Source organism: Carcharodon carcharias, chromosome 10 (assembly GCF_017639515.1).
Source record: "Carcharodon carcharias isolate sCarCar2 chromosome 10, sCarCar2.pri, whole genome shotgun sequence".
Taxonomy (NCBI): domain Eukaryota; kingdom Metazoa; phylum Chordata; class Chondrichthyes; order Lamniformes; family Lamnidae; genus Carcharodon; species Carcharodon carcharias.
This window is the reverse complement of record NC_054476.1, coordinates 142268368-142288395: the sequence shown is the minus strand read 5'-3', so window position 1 is coordinate 142288395 and position 20028 is coordinate 142268368. Positions and strand designations below refer to the sequence as shown.

Genomic DNA, 20028 nt, shown 5'->3' with positions numbered 1-20028 from the left:
TTTGCTCCCCTGCCTCTTTTAACAGCCTGGGATATATTTCAACTGGGTCTGGTGATTAATCTATTTTTAAAAATGCTGAACCCATTAATATTTCCTTTCTCACTCTGTTTATTCTATTCAATACTTCACATTCTGCCTCTTTAATTACAAACTCTGCACAATGCCCTCTTCTGTGAAGACAGATGCAAAGTATTCAATAAGAACCATGCCAATGCCTTCCACTTCCAATACAGGCTCCCTTTCTGATCTTTAATATGCCAGACTCTTTCCTTCGCTTTCCTCTCGCTCCCTACGTATTGATAAGACATATCTGGGTTTTCCCTGATTTTACTTGCCAATATTTTTTCATACCCTCTCTTTGCTTTCCTAATTTCCTTTTTAATTTCACTTCTGTTCTTTCTATATTCCTCTCTTTTCGGAATTATTGAGCTTGGTATCTGACATGAGATTCCCTTTTTTGCTTTATCCTATCCTGTGTGCTGCTTGACGTCCACAGGACTCTAAATTTGGGAGTTCCATCCTTTTCCCTTGTGCCAGGATATTTACTCTGGACTCTCACTATCTCTATTTTGAGTGCTTCCCACTGCTCACACACTGATTTACCTTCAAGTAGTTGCTTCAAGTCCACTTTTGCAAAATCATATCTCACTTAATACAATTGGCCTTTCCCAAATTGAGAGCTTATAGTCTTGGTCTAATCTGGGTCCCTTTTCCATAACTACATGAAATCTAATTGAATTATGATCACCACCACTAAAATGCTCTCCCACTGATATCCCCTCCACCTGTCCAGCTTCATTTCCCTCACACTAGGTCCAGAACTGCCCCTCCTCTTGTTGGGCTTGCTCATACTGGCAAAAAAGTTCTTAAAATGCATTTTAAGAATTCTGCTGCTATGTACCATTAACACTGAATCTATCCCAGTTAATATTAGGGAAGATGAAATCCCTTATTATTGCCCTATATTTGCCTACATTTTTGCTCTTCTATCTCCCTCTGACTGTTTGAGGGTCTGTAGTACACTCCCAACAGTTTAATTGTCCCTTTATTGTTCTCAGCTCAACCCATTTGGCTTCATTTGATGACAATACAGTATCTTTCCTCACAGCTGTGACTGTTTCTTTAACGGACATTACTATCCTTGTTTTTGTTATCTCCCTCTATATCGAGGCTAAAAGCCCTCTAATCAGGACTGTTGAACTCACTTTCCTGCCCTTCTTTAAGCCATGTTTCATTAATAACTAGAAACCATGCTTCCAAGTATTTGCTTGAACCCTCAGCTCACCCACCTTAGCCACTTGACTCCTAGGATTGAACAGTATATCATTAAGTACTGAAAACTTCTCTGGTGTCTATTTTTTAGCTTTTGTTTCCTGTGCCTTCCACACTTTATTAAAAATTCATTCATAGGATGTGGGCTTTGCTGGCTGGGTTAGCATTTATTGCCCATCCCTAGTTGCCCTTGAGAAGATGGTGGTGAGCTGCCTTCTTGAACCGCTGCACTCCATGTGGTGCAGGTCATGGATTTGAAAGGTGCTGTTGAAGGAGCCCTTGGTGAATTTCTGCACTGCATCTTGTAGATGGTACATACTACTGCTACTGTGCATCAGTGATGGTGGGAGCGAGTGTTTGCAGATGTGGTGCCAATCAAGTGGGCTGCTTGGTCCTGGATGGTGTCAAGCTTCTTGAGTGTTGGCACTGCACTCATCCAGGCAAGTGGGGAGTATTCCATCACACTCCTGACTTGTGCCTTGTAGATGGTGGATAGGCTTTGGGGAGTCAGGAGGTGGGATACTCGTCGCATGATTCCTAGCCTCTGACCTGCTCTTGTAGCCACAGCAATTATACAGCTGGTCCAGTTCAGTTTCTGGTCTATGGTAACTCCCAGGATGTTGATAGTGGGGGATTCAGTGATGGTAATGTCATTGAAGATCATGGAGCAATGGTTGGATTCACTCTTGTTGGAGATAGTCATTGCCTGACACTTGAGTAGTGCGAATGTTACTTGCCACTTGTCAGCCCAAGCCTGGATATTGTCCAGGTCTTACTGCATTTGGACATGGACTGCTTCAGTATCTTAGGAGTCATGAATGGTGAACATTGTGCAATCATCAGCAAACACCCCCACTTCTGACCTTATGATGGAAGGAAGGTCATTGATGAAGCAGCTGAAGATGGTTGGATAGAGGACGCTACCCTGAGGAACTCTTGCGGTGATGTCTTGGAGCTGAGATGACAGACTTCCAGCAACCACAACCATCTTACTTGGTGCTAGGTATGACTCCAACCAGTGGACAGTTTTCCCCCTGATTCCCATTGACTCCAGTTTTGCTAAGGGTTCCTTGATGCCACATTCTGTCAAATGTGGCCTTGATGGAGGATGGGGATACTTGCGGAGCTTCCTCCTCCAGAGAGTTGTTGAATTGTCCATCACCATTCACGAGTGGATGTGGCAGGACTGAAGAGCTTAGATCTGATCTGTTGGTTGTGGGATCACTTAGCTCTGTCTATCGCTTACTGCTTATGCTGTTTGGCACTTAGGTAGTCTTGTGTAAAAGCTTCACCAGGTTGACACCTCATTTTTAGGTACGCCTGGTGCTGCTCCTGGCATGCCCTCCTGCACTCTTTATTGAATTAGGGTTGATCCCCTGGCTTGGTGATGATGGTAGAGTGGGGGATATGCTGGGCCATGAGATTACAGATTGTGGTCGAGTATAAATCTGCTGCTGCTGATGGCCCACAGCGCCTCATGGTTGTCCAATACTGTTCAAAATCTATCCCATTTAGCACCGTGGTAGTGCCACACAACACGATGGAGGGTATCCTCAAGGTGAAGGCTTGATTACTTGTTTTCTACTTTCCATTTCCAGCTTTGCTTCTCTCCCTTCTGAATTTACAGCCAGGTTCCCACACCCCTGCCAAACTAGTTTAAACTATCCCCAAACAGCATTAGCAAAGATAAAAGCAAAATACTGCAGATGCTGGAAATCTGAAATGAAAACAGAAAGTGCTGGAAAAGCTCAGCAGGTCTGACGGCATCTGTTGCGAAAGAAACAGAGTTATCATTTCGAATCTGTGTGCCCTTCTTCAGAGCTAAAGAGAAGTAGAAATATGATGAATTTTATACTGTTTGGGGGGGGGTGGAAGCTGAATAGAAGGCCAGTGATAGGTGGGGGCTAGGGAGAGATTGACAAAGATGTCATGGACAAAAAGACAAAGGACCATTAATGGGTAGTGATAAGGGCTAAAGAAGGTGCTGATAATGGCATAATGGTAAGAAAGCAGAATGTGTTAATAACAGAACAAGTGTCAGCACTCTGAGAAAGAATAACATGGAACAAGTAACAGGTGGCCCATTTAGGGGTGAGGTGGGCGTAGGCGGCAGTGGTTGGGGAAAAAAGGATGGAAAAAGGGAAAAAAGGGGATAAAACAATGAATAAATATGAAAATAAGTGGATAAAAAATAAAAAACAAATTAATTTAAAAAAGGGGATTAAACAAGGGGTGAGGATGGAGGAGAGAGTTCATGGTCTGAAGTTGTTGAGCTCAATGTTAAGTCCGGGAGGCTGTAAAGTGCCTAGTGGGAAGATGAAGTGCTGTTCCTCCAGTTTGTGTTGGGCTTCACTGGAACATTGCAGCAGGCCAAGGACGGACATGTGGGCATGAGAGCAGGGTGGTGTGTTGAAATGGCAAGTGTCAGGAAGATCTGGGTCATGCTTGCGGACCACCAAAATGGTTCTGCAAAGAGGTCACCCAGTCTGCGTTTGGTCTCTCCAATGTAGAGGAGACTGCACTGGGAGCAGCGAATGCAGTAGACCAAATTGAAGGAGGTGCAAGTGAAGCGCTGCTTCACCTGAAAGGAGTGTTTGGGCCCTTGGTGAGGAGAGGGGAAGTGAAGGGGCAGGTGTTGCACCTTCTGCGGATGCATGGGAAGGTGCCGTGGGAAGGAGATATGGTGTTGGGAGTGATGGTGCAGTGGAGCAGCGTGTCCCAGAGGGAACAGTGCCTATGGAGTGCTGACAGGGGGTTGAGGGGAAGATGTGTTTGGTGGTGGCAACATGCTGGAGTTGGTGGAAGTAGTGGAGGATGATCTTTTGAATGCAGAGGCTGGCGGGGTGAAAAGCGAGGGCAAGGGGGCCCTATCATGGTTCTGGAAGGGAGGGGAAGGTGTGAGGGCAGAGGCCTGGGAGATGGGTCAGACACGTTTGAGGGCCCTGTCAACCACAGTGGGTGGGAAACCTTGGTTAAAGAAGAAGGAAGACATGTCAGAAGCGCCGTTTTGGAAAGTGGCATAATAGGAACAGATGTGACGGAGGCGAAGGAACTGACAGAATGGGATGGAGTCCTTACAGGAAGCGGGATGTGAGGAGCTGTAGTCGAGGTAGCTGTGGGAGTCGGTGGGCTTGTAATGGATATTGGTGGACAGTCTACCAACAGAAATGGAGACAGAGAGGTCAAGGAAGGGAAAGGAATTGTTGGAGATGGATCATGTGAAGGTGGTAGAAAGGGGATTGTTCAGGCCTCTGTTAAAGGAAGAAGCGGAGAGCCCTCAGACCATCCTGGTGGGGGATGGAGGTGGGTGAAGTGGAGGCAATTAGGGCTAGGGAACTGGAAATTGTTGATATGACGTAGGGCATCAGAGGAATTGCGGATGTAGGTGGGAAGAGACTGGATAAGGGGAGAGGGAATGGAGTCAAGATAGGAAGAAAGGAGTTCCATGGGGCAGGAACAGGCTGACACAAAAGGTCGACTGGGACAGCATTAGCAAAGCTCCACTTGATAATATTGCTCCTGGCTCTGTTGAGGTGTAACCATTCTGGCTTGTTCAGGTCCCCTCTCCCCATAACTAGTCACAATGATTCAGGAATCTAAAGCTCTACCTCTTACACCTTTTCTCCAGCCACAAATTCACCTGCATTATACTATTTCTGTGGCACTGGGAGTAATCTCAAGATTACAACTCTCAGATCCTGCTCATTAATTTTATTCCTAGAGCGCTGTGACGATCATGCATGTGAAAGTTGGTGAGACCTTGACCCCGGAATCACTGAAGGAACAGCTGGATCCTGGAATGAGAGTCAGTGGGGCTGGTATTCTGGAAGGCTGAGATCTAATGGCCTGGAGCATCTCCTTCTCCATTACACACCTTGTGACTACATTCCATACCAAGTACCAGCTAGCTGTGATTATGTTACTCCATCATAACATATCAAACTGTGAGAATGAAGCCAGAAATATTTAGGCTGCCATCACTATGTCACAGTGTGGTTATGGCCTGCACTGCACAGTCTCACTCAGCTGCTATTGCCTGTTCATATTTTGGCGTGTGGTTTACCATTGCAGCAAAGTTCTGCCCCTTGAGTCCTAGTTATTTACTACAACCTATGAGATTTACTGACAGGTTGGAGGAGGACCAGGTACTGGAATATGGTTACCTCAAATTTATCACTAGCAATAACTTTCTAATCTTAACACACCCCAATGCCACCCTCTCCCCAGTTACACCCCAATGCCACCCTCTCCCAGGTTACACACCAATGCCACCCTCTCCCCGGTTACACCCCAATGTCACCGTCTCCCCGGTTACACCCCAATGTTACCCTCGCCCCGGTTAAACCCCAACGTCACCATCCCCCTGGTTACACCCCAACGTCACCAATCCCCGGTTACACCCCAACGTCACCGTCTCCCCGGTTAAACCCCAACGTCACCATCTTCCCGGTTACACCCCAACGTCACCATCTTCCCAGTTACACCCCAACGTCACCCTCTCCCCGGTTACACCCCAACGTCACCCTCTCCCCAGTTACACCCCAATGTCACCCTCTCCACGGTTATACCCCAACGTCACCGTCTCATCGGTTACACCCTAATGTCGCTGCCCCCCCCCAGTTACACCCCTATGTCATCATCTCCTCGGTTACATCCCAACATCACCGTCTCCCCAGTTACACCCCAATGTCACCGTCTCTCCGGTTACACCCCAATGTCACAGTCTCTCCAGTTACACCTCAATGTCACCGTCTCCCCAGTTACACCCCAATGTCACCACCTCCAATGTTACAATTAATGCCTTTGCCACCTCACATGCCTTGGTCGAAGCTTTGATATTTACTATAAATGCCAAGAATGACTGCAGGTATTTATGCTGCTGCACTGTGAAAGTTCACAAGGTGTTAACTATCCATGTGCAATGCCACAGGAGATGGACTAGTTTTATATCAGTCAATACTTTGATTAATTTCACAATTAAATGGCAAAATCTAACAATAACTTGAGGAAGCAGAAAGAGGGAGAGAGATGGTTGGGGAATACTGAGAACAACTAGCATATAATTACAAAAATACAAGTGGCTGGCTGAGTGTTATGGGATGTTGCACAATCTTGGAATCAGATGATTGTACAAATTGTTTGAGATTCGTTCCTGTGGTTGGTGATTTTTTTGTAATGTACTTCCACCCGGGTTGCTAATCTGGATTTATTTTGATGTCCTGAACTCTCACATCACTGGGGAGCGATATTATCAACAATGACCGGGGACTTGAGTTCGTTTTGTTTCTGAAGCTTTTCTCTCACATTCCTAGCAGTTTACAATGACACACACTTTAAAAGAGACCCTTAAAAAAAGAAAACACCAGATGTAACCTGGTGCAACCACTCAACTAAAGGCATCTCATCAATTTACTGCACTCAGTGTTTCTGCCAGACCACACACAGACAATATTCATCTAGGATGAGAGGGTAGTGAAGAATATGTTTACCAATAAGTGGGACCACAATGATGTACAGCTTACAGTCCAACAGCCTGACCAGACTGGGGAGGTGATCAATAAATCCATTGGTGTCTGGCACAAGAAAGACAGGTGTTATCTCAATCTCGATCTGTCTCTTGAAAGTCTGATCTTCTAATACGGCCTGAGAAGGAAAATAAAAATAAAGGTTACATCAAAATAAATCTTCCAGCAGCAACTATCCTGCAGGATATGAGAAGGATCTGTAAAGGATAAGTGTATAATTTGCAAAGAGGAATTATTTGGAAGTGTGTAAGGGGACAAGGCCAGGGATAATAATGGTACCTGCTGGGGACTAGCAGAGAGGGTGTAAAGTCAGCATGGGGGTGTGTCAGAGTTAGGATTTGTGCTGTTCAGCACAGGCATGTCAAATTAAACAATCAATCCATACAATTTTTAATGGCACTCCACCCCTGCGAATGTGGTGCTAGGACAAGAATTCAGAATTCTGCATGATCCTGGATTCAGACCAGGAACACCCAAGTTTTCTCTCAATTCTAGAACCAGAGTTGGGATAGCAGGGTGCCTCTCAATCCTGGATCCAGAGCTAGAGAACCTGTGTGCTCTCTTATCCAAAGAAATGTTAGAAGTATTACTTCCTTCCAATTTGCTACTGGCACAAATTTGACTTCCTCGCCCTAATTATGTGTCCCCATCAGCAGTGTGATGCCCTCACTTTCCCTCAATCAATACAAAAGCAATCTGCCACATCTGCCATGGATTCATTGCACATCAACAGTGCTTGTCCTATATATAGATGTTTCACTCCATTATCCTTGTGCGCGATACATTTTTGGATTTGGATTATACCACACGTTTGGTAATAATCTGTGAACAATGAGCAAATATCCAGAGGCGTAACAGCTGCAAGGATAATCAGTCATCCCTCAGTGCCAGCAATTGCCCAGTCAGCTGAATATTTGGAAAAAGTTCTGCATGCTTAAGACTTACCTCATGTATCAAAACAGATATGTTACACAGCACAAAGCAGTAATATAATAATCACAAGAGGGCTCATACTGCACCCCATCACAGCATCCACCTCATCTTTTTGCCTGGTCTTTGTGACCTAGAGTCCACTGTATGTGTTCATCCCATTGTGTGAAGAACTGCCTGCATTGCCTCGTTACATGCTCTACTGTAACAGCTCAGCCTGAGATAGAAAAAGCAAATTTATACTATTTCCCTTTATAAGGATCTACATATTAATATAAATCTGGGATGTGGTCTTCCTGTCCATAAACATTATTTCCAGTTGCCACAATTTTTGATAACTTTTTTGTCAATATATTCACTGTAAATTTTATTTCCAACGTTTCCCAAAATTTTGCTGGGTCAACAATGGTGATGTGGTTGCATACTCTGTCCGTTAGGTGCTTCTGCGGACCGAGATTCTAAAGTTTGTTTTCAAACACATTGCCAACTTATACAGTGAAAAAAGTGATATTCACCAACTGATTCTATGAAGTGGAGGGGCACTTTATTGCCTGTTATGCCTGATTTGGGGTACCACACAGATATGGTGTGATAATAACAGAATAATGGGGAATAGACTCAAGCTCAGAAAAGGAAAAGTGAACAGCAAGCTTGGATTTAAGAGTCAGCCCCTTCAGGAACTGTCCCCCAGTAGGTGCCAGCCCCTTCAGGAACTGTCCCCCAATGAGTGCCAGCCCCTTCAGGAACTGTCCCCCAGTGAGAGTCAGCACCTTCAGCAACTGTCCCCCAGTGAATGCCAGCACCTTCAGGAACTGTACCCCAGTAAGAGTTAGCCCCTTCAGGAACTGTCCCCCAGTGAGAGTCAACCCCTTCAGGAACTGTCCCCCGGTGAGATTCAGCCCTTCAGGAACTGTCCCCCGGTGAGAGTCAGCACCTTAGGAACTGTCCCCCAATGAGTGCCGGCCCCTTCAGGAACTGTCCCCCAGTGAGAGTCAGCACCTTCAAGAACTGTCCCACAGTGAGAGTCAGCACCTTCAGCATCTGTCCCCCAGTGAGAGCCAGCACCTTCAGGAACTGTCCCCCAGTGAGAGTTAGCAGGAACTGTCCCCCAGTGAGAGTCAGCACCTTCAGGAACTGTCCCCCAGTGAGAGTCAACACCTTCAGGAACTGTCTCTCAGTGAGAGTCAGCACCTTCAGGAACTGTCCCCCAGTGAGAGTCAGCACATTCAGGAATTGTCCCCCAGTGAGAGACAGCACATTCAGGAATTGTCCCCCCATGAGAGTCAGCACCTTCAGGAGCTGTCCCCAGTGAGAGTCAGCACCTTCAAGAACTGTCCCTCAGTGAGAGTCAGCACTTTCTGGAACTGTCCCTCAGTGAGAATCAGCACCCTCAGGAACTGTCCCCCAGTGAGAGTCAGCACCTTTAGGAACTGCCCCCCAGTGAGAGTCAGCACCTTCAGGAACTGTCCCCCAGTGAGAGTCAGTACCTCCAGGAACTGCTCCCCAGTAAGAATCAGCACCTTCTGAAAAAGAGGAAATTAAATTATTTATTTAATAATAATCTAACCTTTGGCTTTCAGCACGCCAGGGCACGGGTTCTGCCCAAGTATCTTAACTAGAAGCCATCTGTAACATAGAATACTGTCTCCAAGTACAATCACTGTCTTTAGCTTCGAGTCACGATTGTAACCTTGTGACTGCATGCAGCTATTAATGTCAGATTAGTGTTATTTCTATAATCTAATTTTTGTCATCTTTCTGCGGCAAGAGACTGGGAGTGGGTGCTTTCTGTCAGTTTATTCATTGTATCTTGGCACTCAGAATCATGGCAATGCTTCATCAGGAATACGTGACTCTTTAAAAGGCAACTGTCCTCTGAAATGCCACACAGTTCTCAATGTTGAAAGGATGTTCTTTTATTCCTTCATGGGATGTGGGTGCGACTGACAAGACCAGTATTAATTGCCCATCTTGCACTGTAGATCATCTACTTTGTGGTGTCCTTTGGCCCTCCAATGTTTCCAGGTGTTATGTTTTGAATTTTGGTCAGTTTTGCTAGTTTTCCCGGCCCTCTGCTTGTACTCGAAACATGAATGCATTCAATTCCTTTGTCAATGTTTCACTTGAGTTGCTGCCTGTGAGCCTTTCTAAAGGAGCTGCCTATTCTGAAAGCAATATTGTTCAACAGAATTACTAGTCAGGTGTCACTAATAACAACTAGTTTACAAGACCGGGATTTGGCCTTTCAATTCACCTAGTCTGCTTCACCATTTTCTTAACTATGGTAGCTCTAGCTTTCAGTTAGGTGCTGTCCTTGGCTTGGTGGGTAGCACTTGCATCTGATAGAACAGGTTGTGGAATCAAGCCTCACTTGAGCCCATAATTCTGGCCAGTACTCTCAGCATCCGTACTGTGGGAGTGTGGCACTGTCAAAGGTACCATCTTCCAGATGAGATCTTAAAAACCAAAGTCCCATCTGACCTCTTGTGTGAATGAAAAGGATCCCAAGACACTACTTAAAGAATAGTAGGGGAGATCTCCCAGTGTCCTCGTCAATATTTATCCTTCAACCCACACGTTTATAACCTGCTGACTTGGACTTTTTATCTCATTGCTGTTTGTCGGCCCTTGCTATTCGCAAATTGGCTGCCACAATTCCCTACATTACAACAGTGACTATTCTCACTGTGAATCACTTTAGAACATCCTGAGGTCAAGAAAGGAACTGTCTTTTAATCCTACTTCCCTGCCCTTTCTCAACTTCCCATATAACTGTCAACCTCAATTAATTCAGCATTGGTGGCTCTGAGGCAGTCTGATCCATATTCTCACAAACCTTTATTGAGGAAGCTGCACTGGATTGACTTCAAAAGTTGAAGATTAAGTGCCCAGATTATAAAGCTATATGTTCACATCATAATTCTCCCGCAACAGTCACACACTGATTTCTGCGCTAATTGTTCCAATGAATAATCAGATTCACTTACATAAAAATTTTAACATTTTACATAATGGCAAGATTGCACAATCAGAGCAGCTATTTCTCTCTCCACAGGCGCTGCCAGATCTGCTGAGTACTTGGAGCATTTTGCTTTAATTTCAGATTTCCAGCCTCTACAGTACTTTGCTCTTGCACTTATTTCATGTTAGGATTAGGTAAGATTCAACTGACCGAGGGTAACTGGTTTAAAATATTACCAACAGAAGGCCCATCATTCCCTAAGTCTATACCCATCTCCAGCCCTCCAGGATCTCTGTCCATCTCCAATTCTGGCCTCTTACACATCTCCAATATTAATCGCTCCATCACTTGTGAGCGTGCCTTCAGCTACTTGTGCCCTAAACTCTGGAAATCCCTCCCTAGCTGCTTCATCGCTCTCCCCACCTCCCGCCCCCTTAAAATTTAGCCCTTGAGCAATTTTCACTCATCTGTCCTAAAATTGTGCCTCAATGTCACAATTGATTTGATAACACCCCAATGTAACAGCTTGGGATATTTTACTATGTTAATGTGCTATGTAAAAGCAAATTTTTTTAGTTACTCTTCAAATGGAGAGTATCAGCATCAGCTATTCCCAGTCACAGCCTAGGCTCTTAAAAGTAAAGAATGAGCACTTGAATCAAGTAACAGCAGGCCGTCAGCACTTTCAAGCCTTGTACTCCAGTGGGTGTCAGCACCTTCAGGATCTGTCCCCCAGTGAGAGTCAGCACCTTCAGGAACTGTCCCTTAGTGAGAGTCAGCACCTTCAGGAACTGTCCCCCAGTGAGAGTCAGCACCTTCAGGAACTGTCCCCCAGTGAGAGTCAGCACCTTCAGGAACTGTCCCCCAGTGAGAGTCAGCACCTTCAGTTGAGGTGGGAAGAAAATTGGTAAGAAAACTGATTGATAGGGTTGGGTAGGGTTACACGTTGTACTGAAGACCTATCTGGAGAGTGCTGATGGTTCACAACCATATTACATGAGGTTGCCAGTTTCAGTGCAAGTGACTCCTGTCATCATTCAGGGAAAATAGACAATTCTTAGCCAGGCCACTGGATGGAGTGCCATGTTGAAGTAAGGTGCTTCCTCGCTGGGAAGTGGGTGGTGTGTGGTGGGCTGGGGGGGGGTAGGGGATGTAGAGGGGACGTACATCTGGCTAGCATCACTCAATTCACACTTCCTGCCAACTAGTCATGGAGAGAGTCACTGACGAGAAGTGGAAAAATGTGCAACCCAGGCCTGTCGCAGCTGGAGTAGGGGGGATGGTGAAGAAAGGATGTGGATCAAGGGGGAAAATGTTAGAAACTACACGTGTAGAGATTTTCATCAACCCAGAATTCAATTTTATTTCAATAGTACTGATTATGACTGAACAACAGAACCTTTAGTCTGAATCGTAGCAGAATTAGCTCTGAGCCAGCATGATCCACATGTGCATCCTCAAGCCAGCTGTAGGATCCTACACACATGGTTAGAGTTATGAGTTATTCCTCACTGGTTAAGTGCTCTATACTCAGGCGGCACTGTGCCCTTGTGTTATGCCAGAACATTGTTTTGTTGTCACATTTCCTGATCTAGGCTATGCCAGGTGAACGGAGAGAAAGGCCCTTGAATAGAGGCGAATAACTGGGTGAAAGGGAATGTTTCCTGGGGCGATTTCCACTGTCCTCCCCATACAGTCCAGTTGTAGAGTGTCACCAGCAAAGGCTCTGAGCTATGATGTCCATTCAATGGAAAATGGGCAAGAAAATGGAGCGGAGGCAGAAAATCAGCCATGAATGGCAGGGCAGACATGAAGGGCTACTAAGGTCTGCTCATGCTCCTAGTTCTTGTGTTCTGGTGTTCACCCATCTTCTCTATTGGGAAACACCTTGGCATCCAATTTATAGAGGATTATAATACTTTCAAAGAGGTATTTACAGAAATAATATTCTAGTAATCCCTTGGCCACTAAACTCCCTCACTGTCTATCTATAGCACATTCTGATCGAGGACCAGAAACCCTCTCCCACCCCCATCAAGCTATGTGGTACAAAGAAACATGGATCATGAAGGCTCCAGTTCATCGCAGATAATCTCAACTGGTTCTGGCACTGCTGATTATGAGACTGCTGGCCCTGGGCACCGCTGGCCATGGAACTGCTGGTCCTGGAACTAACATTAACTGGTGTCCTTTGGAATTGTATTGGTTTTGTCCAGAGGCAGAGTTACTCAGTTGTGACACGTTTTATTGTGAAGCAGTTACACTGACATGTACTGCTCAGGCTCCTGGGGAGCGATTGCCCAGGGTTGATCAGTGTTATCACGGAGCAATGGGTACTGCAAGGGAAACTGCTTCTGGGTGGGCTGCAGATGTATAATTGTAAATCTAGTAAAAGCCCCTCCGAAGGAGGAGGCATTGTTGGATCTGGTTCTGGGAAATGAGGTGGGACAAGTGGATCAAGTCTCAGTAAGAGAACATTTAGGGAACAGTGAGCATAGTATCATAGGGTTTAGGACAGCTATGGAAAAGGACAAAGTGCAATGCAGAATAAAAATAGCAAATTGTGGGAGGGTCAATTTCAGTGGGGTGAGAACAGATCTGTCCCGGGAAATTTGGAATCAAAGATTGCCAGGAAAACTGTAACTTAACAATGGGCTACGTTTAAAGATGAGATAGCTTGAGTACAGTTGAGGTACGTTCCCAAGAGGGTAAAGGTAGGTGAAACAAAGTCAGAGCTCCCTGGATGACGAAGCAGAAAAAGGATGCGTATGATAGATGGAAGGTGGATAATTCGAGTGAGAACCATGCTGAATATAGAAAAGTTCAAAGGGGAAGTGATAAAGGAGGCGAGGAAGAGAGAGAGTACAAGAGGAGACTGGCAACTAACATAAAAGGGAGCCCCAAATATCTCCTATTGGCATATAAGTAGTAAAAAGGTGGTAAGAAAAAGGGTTGGTCTAATTAGGGACCTAAAAGGGGATTTACACATGAAGGCGGAGAGCATGGCTGAGATACTAAATGAGTACTTTGAACCTAGAACCATAGAAAAGTTATGGCACAGAAAGAGGCCATTCAGCCCATGGTGTTTGTGCCAGCCGAAAAAAAAAATAGCTGCCTATTCTAATCCCACCTTCCAGGTATCTTTTAAATGAGTTGAGGGTTTCTGTTTCCACGACCAAACCAGGCAGTGAATTCCAAACACCCACCACCCTCTGGGTGAAGAAATGTTTCCTCATGTCCTCTCTAACCCTTCTACCAATCACCTTAAATCTGTCTTTATCAATTGATATACCATCCAGGGCCTCAACTACCTCCTCTTATGACTTTAGCAATATCTTTTTCTTTGGTAAAGAGCAATTATTAGAAAGTCTGGCTTTAGTTACAGGTGATAAATCATGAGATGAGAGGCACCCAAGGATACTGAGGGCATAGACAGGCTGATGGAATGGGCGGGCATATGCCAAATAAAATTTAATGCAAAGAAGAGCAAAATGAAACATTTGATATGAACAACAAAGAGAGGCAATATAAAATTAAGGGTTCAGTTCTAAAGGGGATGCAGGAATAGAAAGATTTAGAGTGCACAAATCGTTGAAGGTGGCCGGGCAGGTTGAGAAAGTGGTGAAAACTGCATAAGGGATCCTGGGCTTTATAAATAGAAGCACAGATTCCAAAAGCAAGGGAATTATGGTGAACCTTTATAAAACACTAGTTTGACCTCAACTGGAGTATCCTGGGCGCCTCACCTCAGGAAGGTTGTGAAGGCATTAGAAAGGGTGCAAGAATGATTGATGAGAATGGTTCTAGGGATGAGGCACTTCAGTTATTGGATACTTGGGGTTGTTCTCCTTGGAGAAAACATGAGGGGGAGATTTGCTAAATGTATTGAAAATCATGTTCCCATTGGCGGAGGGATTGAAATCCAGAGGACACCTAATTGAAGACAATGGCAAAAGGACGTTCTTTTCTGCTGAAATGTAATTTAAAAACCAGATGAGCACATTTAAGATAAAACTTTCACTTATGTGAAAGGTGTGGCCAGGACTGTATTCCTAAAGGGGTTTGCTTTTCCTCAATAGATGGTTCCCCTTCAGCTGGGCTGTTAAGCCAGGCAGAGTAAAGTATCTCTGGACAGAATTCAAAGAGCAGCAAAGAATTCTTAAACTTGGGAAGGACCTTAGATCACAGTTGGAGTGTTGCATATTATTTTGCCTTGCCATTATGGGATGGATATAAAAGCAATAGACAAGGACATCAGAGATTCTCAAACCAGGGATATAGGGTTAGAAAACAAAAATAAAAATACCCGGAAAAATTCAGCAGGTCTGGCAGCATCTGCGGAGAGGACTCGAAACGCTAACTGTGTTCCTCTCCGCAGATGCTGCCAGACCTGCTGAGTTTTTCCAGATATTTTTATTTTTGTTTTGGATTTCCAGCATCCGCAGTTTTTTGCTTTTATTATATTGATATAGGGTTAGAGTTAGGAAAAGAGAAATGAGAATCTTTTGCACTGGAATTGAGAAGGAATGAACTGAGAGGGGTCTTCAAAGTTATGGCAAAGGAAATGATGATTACTATTAACTGGTGAGATGGCACAGATTCAAGAATTGAAGAGGAGTTCAGAAAAAAATCATGACACAGAGGGTGATCAGAACGTGTAAATCTCTCTCACAAACCAAGTCCTAATATCAAACAGAAAGTCAGGAAGGATCTGCGCTGGGAACACTGGGAGGGCAGGATTGTTACCAAGGAGGCAGAGTCCATAAATCATTTTATATTGAAATTGGTTGAAAACAGGAATATTAGAAGGACAGTGAACAGGAGACTGGGATTAGATCAGGGGAAAATTATCGGTGTAGACTTGATCAGCCAAATGGCCTGATTCTGAGCAGGAACATTACGTAATACTTCTGGAGTCCTGATCAACATTCCTAATTACAGATTACATAGTTTAACTAGCGATTCATCTTTTGTTGCTTGAAGGATATTGCTGTTACAGAATGACTGCTGTGCTTGCCTATGTAATAATAGTCACTGCGCTCATTGTACTTACTTAGATGTATATTGAAAGGATCCCCTTCTACCTACATGAGGTGCGCAGAAGGTTGATTGAGAGGGAGGTTAGCATTTAAGAAACATTGGAGTCCTCTCATTCCACTCAATCAACCCCACCTCCAGCAACAGAACACTACAGATGGCATCTGATGAAGAACAATCCTAAGAAACACTAGAGGGGAAAAGCAAAATACTGTGGTTGGAAATCTGAGAGAAAGACTGAAATGCTGGGGAAGCAGTCTGACAATTGAAAGACAGTGGAGGGGTCAAGAGGGATGGTGGTGAAGTACAGCTGCATGTCATCAGTGTATCTGTGGAAGCTGGCACTATGTTTTGGATGATGTTGTTAAGGGGCAGCATATGGATGAGAAATAGGAGGGGAGTAATGTGATCTTGGGAGAACACCAGAGGTAACAGTGCAGAAGCAAGAAGAGAAGCTATTGTAGGCTACCATTAGATAGATGAAAATGGAACCAGGCGAGTGCAGTTCCACCCAACTGGGCTACAATACAGAGGCATTAGTGAAGTCTAGCGACAAATGGTTGTCCTATGTTGCACTTCCTCCTCAAACTCTACAGCCCAAATAATGGAAAACCAACCAATCGGTTTTCAATACAGTCATAACTAAAGTAGTGTGATGTTCACAGCATGTCACTGAAAGCACACTCGAATGTTGTACTCCTGTCTTGTCTCTTTACAGATGCTTACTAACCTGTCATGCAGTTCTAATGTTTTTCTTTTTCAATCATGGTGCTTCCTGCTGCTCAGAGAGGGAGGGATTAACTTCTTCGCCTTGCAGTGTTTTGCCGTTTTCTTCTGAACCCTACAGTGTTGCATCTGAGACCAAAACTCAAACAAGGTTTGAGCAGTGGAAAGTTTCCAAAGTTGCACAGTGATTTGTGAATGAAGTGCAGACACACTCTGCAGTGGTGAAAGGGTTAAAAAGCAGGGCAGAAGTGGAAATGTCACAAAGCAGTCAGTCTGCTGAGTTGCTGCCTACCCATTTTCTCAGCTTCACCCCATTGCAGTCTGGCAGCCAAGAGGCTGTTGTGCAGCTTGTCACGTCCCATTAGCAGTCTGCGCCGTGTGGTGCGCAGGACACAGGATGCACACAGCAAGGCCAAAGGGAAGGTGTGCCAAGTCCCATACAACGGCTGGTGGAAGTGAACTCCAGCTTTCGACTGATTTATATAAAGCTGCAGGGTTCACAAGTCGGGGAGATTTATCTGTGTTTGTGTATGGAGAGTCTGTAGAAGCTCCTCTTGGGGTTGCTCTGTGCTTTGCAAAGCTTTCCTGGCAGGCTGCCAATATAGAAACCCTCTAGAGGTTATGAAGGGTGTCAGCTAAACTTCAAACTTTTCTTTCTTTCTCTCGCTGGAATTGTGACCACCTGTTTCTGATGCTATCCGTATAAGCCTCCAGGCCAGACGCAGGTCACAACTGCCACAGGAAAGGAAACACTGATGAGGAAAAGGGGGGAGCTTGCAACTACCACCCATTATTCTGAGCATGGCCTCCCTGCCCCATCCTCTGGGTTGTTTTATTCACGTATTGGCTTACTCACATCCTAAGCCTGAATGTGACCCTCTAATTGAATCCAAAACTCAATGAACTGGCTTTGTATTTCCCACCTAATCCTAGATTCAGCCATCTCTTCCTCTGCCTTGTGTATTTTTAGCAAAAGACTACAAAATGAAAGAATTTAATTATAAATAACTTTCCCAGTCAGAAAACTGAACGTTGTCGCCTGGGACCAGGGTTTCACACGTTAGGTGAAGGCTCCTAAATAGCATTTTTGCTTTCCTGCACACTCACCTGGTTGAACTGCTTTATAATCTCTGTATACTTAGAAAGCAATGAACTTCCTTTCAGCACATATTGTGCACACAGCGCTCCAATGTGTTGTACGTTGGTCAAGAACTTGCCAACTGGTCACCAAAAAAGAGTTTTATTTAAAATTTGTATTCTGAATGAATGACAGGGATAACTGTTCTCGATTGATTCAGAGTGAAGTACATTCCTTCACATCCAGTCCTACCCAACACTGCCCCCGCTTTGCCCATGGCACAGTCAATAATTCACTCCCTTCTGGTTGTCAATGCTTCTCCACAATCACGACTATCTGTCTGTAGAGCTGCAATCATTATTGAAGAGGGGAGAGACAGAGTCAGAAGTTCATCATGTGATGACAATGATCTTTCAGAACAAGCACTGAGCCATATGGGCGACAGTGCTCTACATTTACACTATACACCAGTTTCTCCTTACTATCCTTGCCTATTCAACTGCCAGTCTCCCACAACACCAATCTCACTGCCACCCCCATCCACTCACTCCATCGCCAGAACTCTCCTGTCCACCCCACCACTTATCACCTTCCACCCATTGACAAAATTGCTTGTCTCTTGCCCCTCCTGCCCTCTCCACACCCAGCCCCCTTTCCCTCCCTTTACATCCCCAACCCCTTCTCCCTCCCACTTTCCACTTGGTCCCTCTCTCATCCCCCCTCCCTCTCTCTTGCTGTGCCATCTGCTCCCTTCCTATCTCCCTCACGTAACCAGCCTCCTCTCTCTCCCACTGCGCCACCAGCCCCTTCTCCCTTCCACCCACCGTGTCACAAGCTCCTTCTCCACCTTCCCACTGATCACTACCCTCTCCACCATTCTGTTAATCTGGCTTCATTCCCATCATGGTGTGCATCTGGACCCACTCTCCCACTGGTCTGAATTCACCACTTTTTTTTCCTCATATGGAGCCCTCCAAGATTCCTCCCCACTGCTGCAATAACAGGGTGGCCTGGGTGCCAGATTGGAGGATAGCTTGGACATTTTCAAAAGAAAAAAGTCCCTCAGTTGGCTAAATATATTTTGTTCTAAACAAAGTTTACTCACACTACACTTGCTTTCCACTTTGCGAATCTGGCTCTATAATATTTGTGAGCTTGTGTAACTGATAGCAATACCACCCGAAACAACCTTACACAGGCAAAGCTGCATCAGAGTGAAACAGCTTTATACGATCATCTCAGCAGTCACACTCCACTGAAGTCGGTATCAGCTACTTCACTATCTGCTGATACACAGTATGGGATTAGAATAGATAGCCACTGAAGAGCTAGCTCTGGTACAGAACTAATTGGCCAGATGGCCTCCCTCTGTGTTGTAATCTCGATGATTCTACGCATTACTTGACTGGGTAGTACAAGCATGAGTGGGGAATATTACAGTAATGAAGCAACATCTTTACTACAGAAAGATGGAATGTTACATTTAAATAAAGGGCCTACTTAAAGAAATATTTCCACAACAAACAGCGCCAATGGATTTCTCCACCTAATTAAAATTTATATATTGAAATTCACCCAATTCTAACATCACCAGGTCAGAAGATATCCAGGTGGCAGGCGATCGAGTATGATCAACTGAACCAGAAGGCCAACCACACAATCAGCTTTCAATCTAACATTTTCTGAGTTCATCAGCCTTGATGTACAATGGATAATGGGGTTCACAATGGAATATATTAGCTGTGTGTGGCAACTGGAAGTTCAATCTCACCCCTCCATCTCCAGAAAACTGTGATATGGTCTCACCAGTCCCACTGGTAGGAGGTCACTCATAAATGAGCCAAAACAACAGGATGCATTTTATTGCCTATTCTTTGGGGAAGCCTCTCGCTGAAGGAACTGTTCACACCACCTTCATTTCTCTAACGCTTATTTCCAATGCCTGACTGAGATAATATTTTACATCATCTAATAATCTCCCATTTCCTCTGCAAGAGGTCACAGGCCATTTACTCAATTCTTGTCTCCGTCTGAGGATACCTATTTATTCCCCTTGCCATCACATTTCCTCTGATATTAAAATACTTGTCGAAATTCCACACGAACTTCTGGTACACATCAGAATTATATTCACACCCAAGATTAGGGGAGGATCTAATTGTTGTGCACAAACCAATATTTTTTTTTAATCATTGCACTAAAAAAACCCATGATCTTTTACGGTTGCTGTCCGCAGTCCCCTTTGCTGGAATCCTACATCAGGATCTGGGGCTGCTGTGACATTATATGTCAGGAATGTGACACATTTTTTCGGCTCAACAATTACCAAACTTTCAGCTGTGCCAGGAATGTCATGCCCCAGTCACTGATCCTACCTTCTTTCCTGGCTACTCACTGAGGTTTAGGTCGGTGTCATTTTTAACCCTGAGGTGACCATCAAATCTTATAACCTGCCATGGCTGTCCTCTCACTTCCATGTCTGTAACATTACCTGCCTA

At 44.8% G+C, this 20028-nt stretch overlaps 1 protein-coding gene across 4 annotated transcripts in view; it reads right to left on the bottom strand.

Moving 5' to 3' along the window:
- Positions 1-20028, bottom strand: part of smg6 (SMG6 nonsense mediated mRNA decay factor) — a 417242-nt gene that overhangs the window by 41080 nt on the left and 356134 nt on the right. For all 4 annotated transcript variants that reach the window (XM_041197156.1, XM_041197158.1, XM_041197160.1 and 1 more), the window contains one exon: positions 6762-6915. In XM_041197156.1, coding sequence (XP_041053090.1) covers positions 6762-6915 — 154 coding nt within the window. The remainder of the gene's footprint in view (positions 1-6761; positions 6916-20028) is intronic.